Here is a 12206-nt window from a genome sequence, read left to right as displayed (position 1 = left end):
CCTGCATCTGGATGATTCTCCCCCCTTCTTCACCCGCTGGATTTCCTGTTAGAGGCTAACTCATGGGCCACTTTCCCAGAAGGATCCCTTGGATGAGAAATCATTCTTCAGGGAGTCGGCTCCCACTTATGTGTCCCATGACACCGTATACCAGAACTACCTGTGTGCCTTACAAGCACGCCCCTGAGGGGGTGACCAGGCCTTCTCTCAGCTCTTCCCCTCCCTCCCCCAGTGCTTGGCACGTTACTCTGTGCAGAGTGGGCAGGCCGGCCAATACGAGCATGAGACCGCGGATCTGCCGGGGCCAACTCCTTACCTCTCCTCCATTGGCGTACTCCATCACAAAGCACAGGCGGTCATGCGTCTGGAATGAGTACTTCAGTGCCTAAGAGAGAAAAGGCCAGGCATTTATTTTATTAAAATTTGTTTTTCTTCTTTTTTTAAAATTAAAGCTTTTTATTTTCAAAATATATGCATTGATCATTTTCCAATACTTGTAAAACCTTGTGTTCCAAATTTTAGGCACCTTACCCTTACCTTCTCCCTTAGATAGCAAGTAATCCAATATATGTTAAACATGTTAAAAATATATGTTAAATCCAAAATAAATATTTATATTACATATATTATATTATATTACATATTTATACAGTTATCTTGCTGAACAAGAAAAATCAAATCAAAAAAGGAAAAAAAATAAGAAAGAAAACAAAATGCCAGTAAATAACAACAAAAAGAGTGAAAATGCTATGTTGTGATCCACACTCGGCTCCCACCGTCCTCCCGGGCTCTCTCCAGCACAGTACCATTGGAACTGGCTTGAATCACCTCATTGTTGAAGAGAGCCATAAAGAATCAGACATTTCAAGACAGAAGGAATATCAGAAGCCTGCGGGACAAAACTAAAGCCCAGAAGTAACTTGCCCAAGATGTAGCCAAGCCTGCATTCACCGTGGGTCCTGCCAACTCCACTAGCCAGCCCTCTTGTACACGCTATCCTGCGGTGCCCTATGTGGGCACACCTCCTCTCCAAAGAAGATTATGAGTAAGCAGGAAAAGGACCAGTCTATACAAAAGTATTTATAGCAGCTCTTTTCTCAGAGCAAAGAACTGGAAACTGAAGAGATGCCCATTAACTGGAGAATAACTGAATAAATTATGGTACGTGGTTATGATTGTTCTATGGGAAATGATAAGCAGGATGCTCTCAGAAAAACCTGGAAAATGCTCTGTGAACTCAAGCAAAGTAAAATGTACTGTGTACAAAGTAATAGCAATATTGTAGAATGATTTTGCTATTCTCAGCAATACAATGATTCCAGACTACTCTGAAGGACCTATGATGAAAAATGCTATCCATAGCCAAAGAAAGCATTGATTGTGTCTGAATACAGATTGAAGCATAACCTACTTTTGTAACTTTATTTTTCTTGAGGATTTTTTTGGGGGAGTGAGTGGAATCTATGTTTTCTTTTGCAACATGACTTTTATGGAAATGCTTTGTATAAAATCACAAGTTCCTTCTTAATGTGGGTTGGGAATAAGGAGGAAGGGAAAAAATCTGAAACTGAAAGTTTTAAAAACAAATGCAAAAAATAGTTTTACATATAACTGGGGAAAACTAAACTAAAGAAGATTATTAGTTTCCTGAAAGCAGAGGCAAGTTTGCTCCTCTTATCTCTTCTACAAGTGAATTAGATACAGGACAAAACAAAAACAGGAGCTCAACAAAGATATTAACTTTTGATGATGGCCGAGTCCTGAAGACTTGCTCGGTGGAGTAGTGGATAGGGCACTAGGCTTGGAGTCAAGAAGACTCATCTTCCTGAATTTAAACCTGGCCTCAGACACTTACTAGCTGGGTGACCCTGGACAAGTCATTTAACTATTTGCAAGTCACTATTTGCCTCAGTTTCCTCATCTGTAAAATGAGTAGGAGTAGGAAATGGAACTCACACTAGTATCTTTGCCAAGAAAACCCCAAATGAAGTCACAAAGAGTTGCATCTGACTGAAAAACAGCTGAATTTTGCAGTTACCAAACACTTTCATCACAATACCTCAAGATGAAAAAGACAGTGTAAATGGTTGTCAGAGGAGGAAACAGCTTCAGCAAATAAATTATTTGCCCAGTGTTACACAGCTAATAAGAGGAAATAATGTTTTATAATAAAAGAAGTCCCAGACGCCCAGGGGCTGGCCCTGGTCCCGTCATCGATAAAGTGTGTGACCTTGTACCAAGTCTCTTCTCCTTACGAGGTAGGCCTCAGTTTGCCCCTTCATAACATGATTAAACTAACTGGTCTCCACGAAACTTCTCAGTTCTGATAGTTAAGTGATGTAGCCTGAATTCAAATCCATGTCTTTTGCCTCTTGTAAATTTTTTTTTTTGTTCTAATGGTTTATTATTAAGAAGTTACTAAGTGCTAATCACTATGCTAAGTGTTAGAGACATTCATAGGAGCTCATACTCTAATTGAGAAGACAAAGCATAAAGAAGATTTTATGTTTATCTTCAGATGGTGGCAGAAGGAAAGTTCAGGCAATACTTAGCAGGGAAACAGACTTGTGATAGAAAGTGCCATCCATATCCAGAGAGAGAACTGTGGAGACTGACTGTGGATCAAAGCACTGTATTTTCACCTTTTTAGTGTTATTGTTTTGGCTTGCTTGTTTGTTTTGTTTTGTTTTTTTCCTTTCTCGTGTTTTTCCCCCCTTTTGATCAGATTTTTCTCATGTGGCAAGATAAATATGAAAATATGTTTAGAAGAATTGTACCTGTTTAATCTTTATTGGATTGCTTGCTATCTTGGGGAAAGAGAGATAGGAAGAAAAATTTGGAATACAAGGTTTTGCAAAGGTGAATGCATTTGGAAAAATAAAATACTACTAAAAAAAAAAAAAAGAGCCGTTAGGCAGGGAAGTAGTAGAGCAGATGACAAGGCCCCATGGCAAGGCCAATGGCAGAGCATATGGTACCTTCCCAAGAAGATAACAGGTTCAAGGGTTAGAATAGAGTAGGGATTCTGGAATATCTCCAGCAGAGTAAAGCTTGAGGGGGAGGAAGTGGTCAGCATCTACTTATTAGTGCTTCTGAAGGGAAAGAATCTGAAACTGAAAGTTTTAAAAACAAAGCTAAAAACCTGATTTACATGGTAACAGGAGAAAATTAAACTAAGAAGATCCATTCCTCCTTTTGGTCCTGCTCCTGACATTATCCAGGGTTCTCAGACCTTTCCCCTATGTTCTAGGATACCTCTGTGTAACAGTGCGACATCAAGGCTGGATCAGCCAAGAATCTGACTAATTGTGCATTTTATCCCTCATCCCCCCGCCTTTGAAAGTAAGGGCTTTCCTAGTCAGAACTGCTATGAACTGTGATGTATAAGTGAGCCCTTCGGTGGATTATCTTTAGGAATGGAAGCTCACAGGAAGCCCATGCAATTGTTAGTTGTTCTCTTTGCAAAAGCATTATTAGCCTCCTATGTATATTTAGGGCTTTATTTTCAAGTCACTTCCAACTCTTCTTGATCTCATTTCAGGTTTCTTAACAAAGATATTAGAATGGCCTGCCTTTTCCTTCCCCAGCTCATTTTCCGAATTAGGCAAAGAGTTAAGGGACTAGCCAGAAAGAATATGAGGCTGGAGTTTAACTTAGCTTTTTCTGACTCTAGGCCCCACACTCTATTCCCTATGACACCTAACAGTCCCAATAATGTGTGTGTAATATGATATATAATAATATAACACATTTTTATGAAAGGCAGCATAGCATAGTGGAGAGAGAACTGTATTCAAGACCTACCTACACTGTCAGTATAAACCTGGGCAAGGCAATTCTCTCTAACTTATCCAATTTGCAGAGAAGCACTTAAGAAAAGGAGTTCCTCATGAGAAGGGGGAACGTGGAACTTGAGGCTCCCTATAACACTTTAAGGTAACGTTACAGGATAATTTCCTCTTATTCTTATAAGGCAGACCGTACAGGTATTATCATTCTCATTATTACTTCCATTTTACAGATGAGGAAAAGTGAGTCAACTGCTCCAGGTTCATGCAAATCCTAAAAGCTAGAGTTGAGCTTCGAACTCACAGTTCCCGAATCTGAGTCTGGATTTACTTTCCACTACAGCATGCAGCCTCTATCTTCTGGACAGAAGTGAGCCATTGTTACATACAGACACTCAGAATCTCAGCCCTAGAAGGGAAGGACCTTGGAGTCTCTCCTCTAATCAGGAATCCCCTCTACAAATCTCCCCAAAATGGCCACCGGCCTTTGATGAAAGACCTTTAGTGATGGCGTCCTCGCTACAACTCCAAAGCAGCTTCAGGACAGCTCGAATGATTAGGAGCCCAAATCTGCCACTCTGCAATATCCAGCAGCTACCAAGCACTTCATTTAGAACCGTAGCAGATAGGTGCTATAATTACCCTCATTTTACAGATGAAGGAAGTGAGGCAGACAGAGGTAAGTATCTGGAGCCAATTTGGGTCTTCCCACTATAGATCCAGCATTCTTTCCACAGTACTACCTGGTTCCCTCAGGTTAAACAGGTAAACATCCCCCAAATCCCTTTAATTGATCTTCTTCTCTTTGTACCATCCTGATCCCTCCCCCAAATATTCTTCCACATTCTCTATGCCCTTCCTAAAACGTGCTATCAAGGAATGAATGCAGAATTCCACATGTTCTTTGACTAAAGTAGAGTAAGACCACTAATACCTCCCTAATCCTAAGCAATTATACCTCTGAATGCAGCCTAAGATCCTGTTAGCTTTTCTGGCTGCCATATTGTACTTGTGACTCTTAAGAAATGAAAGAATTTGTTCAGAATGAATTCCTATTTGGTTCCCACTTTCCCTAGCTTATAATAATGGGCTGTTATTTTTTAAACCCAGTAAAAGAATTTTACATTTATACTTCTTTTATTTCAGTTTTATTTATCCTTATTACATCATGTTTATTCTTGTTAAATTTATCTCTACATAAATCCACATTAAGTCTAATAAGAATTCAGTTCTTAGTAGATTCAGCTCACCTTTCTAACCCGTTGAGATCTTTTGGAATCATACTTCCTTTGTTCAACTTCCTTTGTTTGTTAGCTATCTCTACTAGCTTCCTGCAGTGACAAATTTGATAAATCTACAATTTACTTCTTTACCCAAGTCACTGAAACAATTTTGAACAGCACAGCCCGAACACAAATTCTCAGTATACTCCAATGGATTCCTTTCTCCAAGCTTTTTTCCTCAAAAATGTTAAAATATAGCCATATCTATATAATAGATATATTGAAATATATTATATATTGGTACAGATATATTTTAGAGATATCTAGATATAAGAATCACTAGTATATTCATTTTATCTATATTATATAAATATGTTTCTAGATATATAATAGCTACATCAAGATATAATAGATATATCTATATAGAGATATATACCTAAAGATATAAAAGCTGTATCTAGGCTCAAATTAGTTTAAATAATGAATTCTGTGAACGCTTGAAACTCACACCATTTGAAGTGATAATTATGTAAAATATTGGTTCCTGCCCAATGGAAATCTGCAGTGAAAACTGGAATAATGAGACCAGTTTATGGATTCTATCATTGGAATTAATCTGGGAGAAACTAACTATAAATAAAATCTTTTCATATTCCTTGTCAACTCATCTTAAATTTTTGTACTTCTGACACCTTCTACAAGTCTATTCCAAGTTTGTGTCAGGCTTCTCTTGTCTTTATCTTCTGTATACATCTAAATTTAAATTAGTTTTTGAGTTTCCACATCTTAGGCAACAAACATGCCTTTCTTCTTGTCATCACAAGTATATGTTTGTCTTCAGATTTTCATTCTTGAGGGCTTCTAACCCCACCGAGGCTAATGTTCTTGTACAGAACTATAGTCCATGGTATTCTACCTCTTCCTCTGAACTCTGTGACGTCAGCTCTCCTAAAGTTCGGATGCATGTCAGATTATGTCTATTTTCTCCCCTCTCTACTGTCAATTTTAAGATGGGGGTGGCACTCTTTACCAAAATTTCCATCATTTCTATTTCAACAATAAAATTCACATAATCAATCCCAATCTCTCTGTCTCCCCATCACACTCCTCCAAGATGGTCCATTTGAACTCTGAACTAGAATATTAGAATCTGAAGATGACTGAAAGGTTTTCTGTCACAAACCACACAAGCCAGAACCCTCTCTAAAAACCATTAATATGAAAAGAAGGAAAATCATCATCAGTTTAAAAACAGCTTTGACTTTAGAATTCTGATAAAAAGCATCAAAAGTAGGGGCTCTTGACTCCACAAAACTGGTTGCAAAACAATCCCACACACACACACACACATCTCCCGGAATAGAGTTAGTTGTCTTCAGATGTGTAAAGAGTGGCGCCTTGTCAAGACATGGTCATATAAGAGTTTGTTTTTTTTTTTAATTATTTATCTTTGTTATGGGATGGAAGGGAAAGTGGAGATAGATTAGGAAGAAATGACATTACTGGGAAGGGGGAGAAGTGAAATGTTTTTCTTTTTAAAAATTTTTAAACAATTAAAAATTTAAAAGATTTTAAAAACAATTTCTTGGAAATTACATGTAACTGGGAGGGGGGGATTTTTTTTTTAAGTTAAAGCAAAAACCTCCTAAGGTAATAAAAGAAGAATGAGAGAGCTTGATCCATCACTGGCTACAGACAGGGTGATCGGGAGAGTTTATGGTAAAATGGCTCTCGGAGCTCCTAACTCACGATGAGAAGACCAATACTTACTGTCAGGAATGGGTGCCTGGAGTTCTGTAAGACTCGATTCTCTGTAAGTGTATGAGCCACCTCATCCTGTAAGAGAAGGCCCAAAGATGGGTATCACTCTTCCATCCTGTGCATCCTCCTCCCCCAGAGACCAAGCCCCTAAGGCTAACTGCCCCAGTCCCAGACACTGCCAATCCCAGTCTGGGCTCACCTTGGCCACGATCACTTCCTTCTTGAGGATCTTCATGGCATAATATCGCCCAGTTGCCTTCTCCTTCACTAAGATCACCTTCCCAAATGTGCCTTTGCCCAGCAGCTTCAGGTATTCGAACTCATTCATTGTCTGGAAAGACATTTCAGATGACCACACAGTCAGCACTGGCTAAGCAGGAAGGCATGCACTCAGGGGGCTTCTGTTTTAAGATATAACAGAGCCTTGCACCATAACTAAAAATACATCACTAGAGAAAAAGCCAGGTGGTAAAGCCACAGTCCCTCCCTTGGAAACTACTTTTGGCAGATCAAGGACAAGATGAGGGCCTCTGGTGTCCTTGATACATCCTTCACTGCACCAGGGCAGATCTTTCTCCAGACACCAGAGTTGCTCTAGTAGCCCAGAAGCTTGCCCATAGAACCAGGGGTAAGAGTATGTATGAGGGGAAGGGGGAGAGAGACAGCTTTCTCTAATATGCTTTAACCAAATATTAAACACCTTAAAATTAAAAATTTAAGAATGAGGATGAAGAAAAAAGTGAGGGAAAAATATAGTCCTCAAAAAGGTTCCACTTTTTTTGTTATTGTTTGCTTGCATTTTGTTTTCTCTCATTTTTTTTCCTTTTTGATCTGATTTTTCTTGTGCAACAAGATAAACATATAACATATCAGATTTAATATATATATATTTAACATGTTTAACATATATTGGCTTATTTGCCATTGAGAGGAGGGAGTGGGGGGAAGGAAGGGAACATTTGGAACACAAGATCTTTCAAGGATCAGTGTTGAAAAATTAATGCATATGTTTTGAAAATAAAAAGCTTTAATTAAAAAAAAAATGATCTTCCTAAATCTCAATGTTCATGTCTGCCACCAAGAACAACACCTGGTATTTGTATATCCCACTACTGGCTTTTCAAAGGCATCCCTGTCTCAATCTCCTCAGAGGCAACAAGAGCACTGCAGAACAGGGCAAGGCTTGGGGGGGAGGGAACTCATTCATCCTGGACGGACCATCCTTACCACTTTGTGTTTGGGCTTTGTTGTAGACACCTCCATCTCCTCAGCCCCAGAATTGTCACTGGGTGAGCCTGATCGGAAGTCCATGAGTTCTTCCTCCTGCTTTTTTAGGCTGTCAGCCACCATCTGGATGGCTTTGGTCCATTCTTCCCTGAAAGGGTCACAGAGGATAGGAGTCGGGTCAGGCCTTCCTCACCTCACATAGGGCATACATTTCCCAGTCCCAGTTACTACCCGGGTAAGAAAGGATTCAATTAATCGTGTGTTTTCTCAGCTAGACCCCTGCGGACTTCAACAATGCTCATTAATAACAACAAATCATAGCTAACAGTTATATAGTGCTTCAAAGTCCTCAAAACACTTTGCATGTATTATTTCATTTGATCTTCACAGCAAATATGTAATTACTTCTTACTGAGTGCTAGAGTACTTGTAATATAGCTGCCGACAAAGTGGCCACAATCCCAAATGACAGAATCTTAGAGTTTTAGCAGATTTTAAAGGACAGTCTAATCCATGCTGAAGCCAGAATCTCTGACAGATAGCTTAATGACTTCCTGCAAAGGGAAACTCTACCCCGAGACAACTCACAGCACCCTAAGACAGTTCTAACTACGAGAGACTTTTATTTCTACTGACTTGAGCTAAAGAGGATACTGGCCCAGCTGATGAAAAGAGGAGGAAGAAGCTGAATGGATGAAATGATAAGAGATATGCAGAGTGTTCTAGAATTTAATTAGAGAGCAATCACTCCCAGATTGGGGTGGGGATTTAGTTCTGGATTTCACATTCTTTTCAAGTTGGGTTTGTTCTATTTGGGCTCTGGAAGAAAGGGGTAGGATTGATGGAAGAAAAATAGAGGGAGTAGCTAGTGAGCTCCCTGCCACTGAAGAGGTTTGAGCAGAGGCTGGATGACCACCTACCAGGGAAAGTGCAAGGGGTTTCTAAGCTGGCAGAACATTGGGCAGAAAGAGAGTCAGAGCACCTGGACTTAGTCCCATTTCAATTCAGCCCCTATTCCCTGTTGTATAACCTCAGAGGAGTTCTTTCTTTTCTTTGAAACTCAATTTCCTCATCTGTAAGTTGGAGCAGTCCTTTGGGGCTTATGGTGGAAAGAGTGGAACCTCTAAGACAGACCAGTCCTGAAGAGCATCCACCTAAGGAAGCATGTCAGCTCCTGTAGCCTCAGGGGCTAAATGAGAACTAGAGTGGGGAAGGCTCTTGTTAATGCGTCCAACTCCATTTTAAGGGAGAGAGAGCACAGGTACGGACAAGGGCCCTGTCTCCCTATGGTTACCCAGGTAAAACGTTGCTACTGCACTCCGGGCACTCCAACTCCAAATCTGGAAGTTTTTGGACCCAACTCCCTCCTTTCTTCCCCCTTTCCCCCTTCCCATCTGTCTCTGGGAGGGGTTTCTCTATTAAACATGAATGAAACATACCGCTCCTCGGGGGTCTCCACGTGAAACGTTCTCTCAATTACCGTGGTCCACTGCAGGCAGCGGATGATGAATGTATTGGGTTTGGGTCGCTCTGTCTTCATCAGCTGGCATTCTACCACAGTCAAGGAAAAGAAGTCACAGTATGTAAGCAAGTTTAAATAATCATTTGTCTTTATTCCAATCCCTCGAGTGGCTTCAATTCATCAGCCAGGGAATGTTGCTAGTACGCTCCTCAGGGAGGCACAGAAACCGTCTGCGTGCGGCTCGGGGAGGGGGCCGCTGAGAAGCCAGGGGGCCTGGCAAACACACTGGGTGGCTGGGGGCTTGGGAGCTGGACAGGGGACTATTCAGGTCACACAGCAGTCAAAGAAAGGGACCCGAATAGAGAGGAGAAAAAGTACTAAATCTCTCGTCCAACCTTAAATTTAAATTCTGGCTTTGGGGGTCCCCTATCTATCTGGGTGATCTTGGAAAAGTCCTTCCCTTCTCTGAAACTCAGTTGCCTCTAGGATCAGAGAAGACTGAATTAAGTGACCTCTAAAGTTCCTCTAGCACTAAATTCTCTAAGACCTAAGATCCACACCGCATCCCGGTAGCAGCACCAGCTCTCAGCCAGAATCATCTCCAAGTCTGGGGAGGGAGGTTCCCAGGCAGGGAGTAACCTTGGAGCTTTTACCCCAAAAGAATGTTGTAAAAGCAGAGATGGATGCACCTGTCAACAAGGCAGAGTGGAAAAAAATCATGGAATCTGCGATCAGAAGACCTGGGTTCCAATACCCTGCTCCAGTCGTCACCATCTCACAGCTGGGAGTGAGTCACTTACACAAATCTCAGTTTCCTCCTCTCTTAAGGTATCTCACACTATCCTCCCATCAGTCAGAGGGTCAGAGATAATATCCATGTTGACACATTGGGCCTCCTGAGTGTGAATACCTGAATGCTATCTTATCCCCTCATCTTCCCAAGCAAGACACAAACAGGCACACTTGTATTTACTTCTTAAGTAAAAATAAAAACAAATAAATAAATGCAAACAATTAAAAATAAATTCACCTAACTGAATGTGGAGGTCACAAAAAATTTGGCAAGCACAAAAAGATACCAAATATTCTGCCAAGATTTAATTTTTTATGGAAAAAAAATAAATAAGCACATCCATCCCATTAGTATGCAAATTTACTGTCATCTTTAATAAATGGTAAAAGTATAGGTATAGCAGAGAATTGTTTTAACATAAATTTCTTTATGATTTATTATCAGTGAATGTTTGATTTATATACCTATATATACCTGAGGCTGCACAAAAATTTCTCCAGTGAAAAGGACTCACAAAAATGGAAAAAAAATTAATAAGGCTTGGGATAGGCAAGGGGCAACAGGAAGGAAATGTCAATAGAAAGAGTACTGGATTTAGAGTGAGGAGGTCCAGCCTCCTCCCTGCATATCAGGCTATTAGACTGTCAGCGCCATGAAGGCAGAGCCCACATCTGACTGAAAATTCTTATCTCCTCTGGCTCCCATGCCAGACAGCTGATGGATGATAGAAGTCTAACCTGTACCTGAACACGAATCCAGGAAATGTTCACTGAATAGAATTAGTCAGGGGCTTAGAGTATCTCTACTTACCTGAAAGGGCAGGCTTGCTTTTACTTTAAATTAATTCAATCCAAACCCTTAGTTACCGTAACCATCTCCTGCATGTGACATGCCCACGAGGAAAGAAATCTGGTAAATTCAAAAAAACCCCAGAAATGTGAGGTATGGTTGCTCCTCTGAACATCTAGCCTCTCTGAACACGGAAAGGATTGAATGCCATTGGGGAGGGGGAGGTCTCTGATAATCACACTCACAGAAGCCAGAAGGAATCCGGGAAGCGAAGTGTTCCCCACCTGCTCTAAAGACTCACCTACCACATGATACCCAGGAAAGGGAGGAGGGGGAGGAGAAAGAAGCTTTTTGAATAAATTAAAAAGTCCAAGATTTTTAACACCCCCCACCCCACCCCCCGCAGGATCAGAACTCGGGAGGGAAGCTCTCGAGGGCTCAGGACCGGGGCCCTGCCTGGGAATCCGAGCTGTCTGCAGAGAATGTCTGGAATTCCATCTCGAGCACTAGCAACCAGGCAGGTTAGGGGCTTTTCAGGGCATGGGAACTGACCTCCAGAGGGGCCCCAAGGGTCAGGGGCACACATCAGATACTGAACAATCCCCGCAGTGAAATCTCAGCTCCCTGGTCGCCCTTCAGAGCCTGCCTGGCTCCCCAGCCCAACCAGCTGCCTTAGGGAATCACAGATGAGCCAGTAAATGAACTGAGAACTCACTGCAGAGTAGAACCAACCCAGGCGGCTCACAAGAGTCACAAGCTCACTACAATGCTCACCCCCACCCCCGGCCCCCAGGAGCAGGGAGGGGAAACAGGAGGATGGACAGAATGAGAGAAGGAGCTTCACAAGGACCGACTCTATCTCTGCAAGTGGCAAGCACACGCCTCAAAACTGGGCACCGCTCAAAATCCCTCTGGCTACCTGTCCAAAACCCAAGCAAAATGTCCTTCTATCATCAAGCCCAGCCCGTGGATTTAGGCCACAGTCTGATGGCCCCCGCCTCCAGAACATCACCTTAGACTGCCGGCTTAAAAACACTACTCGAGTTTCCTAAAAAGCCTATTGTTCATGACTTCCTCAAACCTCCTAGCAAGTAGAACTCTGTAAGGACAGGGGGCTTCAGTCTGCAACTTCTCTCTACTCCCTCCCTATCCCTAACAGAACT

The 12206-nt window shown here is 41.5% G+C and overlaps 1 protein-coding gene across 2 annotated transcripts in view; it reads right to left on the bottom strand.

Moving 5' to 3' along the window:
• Window positions 1-12206, bottom strand: part of AKT1 (AKT serine/threonine kinase 1) — a 124521-nt gene that overhangs the window by 41085 nt on the left and 71230 nt on the right. For both annotated transcript variants that reach the window (XM_074291038.1, XM_074291037.1), the window contains exons 4-8: window positions 9439-9550; window positions 8000-8147; window positions 6972-7103; window positions 6782-6847; window positions 317-385 (exon numbers count right to left, since the gene is read on the bottom strand). In XM_074291038.1, coding sequence (XP_074147139.1) covers window positions 317-385; window positions 6782-6847; window positions 6972-7103; window positions 8000-8147; window positions 9439-9550 — 527 coding nt within the window. The remainder of the gene's footprint in view (window positions 1-316; window positions 386-6781; window positions 6848-6971; window positions 7104-7999; window positions 8148-9438; window positions 9551-12206) is intronic.

The sequence above is a fragment of the Sminthopsis crassicaudata genome, chromosome 2 (genome assembly GCF_048593235.1).
Source record: "Sminthopsis crassicaudata isolate SCR6 chromosome 2, ASM4859323v1, whole genome shotgun sequence".
In the NCBI taxonomy this organism is placed as follows: Eukaryota; Metazoa; Chordata; class Mammalia; order Dasyuromorphia; family Dasyuridae; genus Sminthopsis; species Sminthopsis crassicaudata.
The sequence above is the reverse complement of the archived record's forward strand: the minus strand, read 5'-3'. Positions and strand labels throughout refer to the sequence as shown.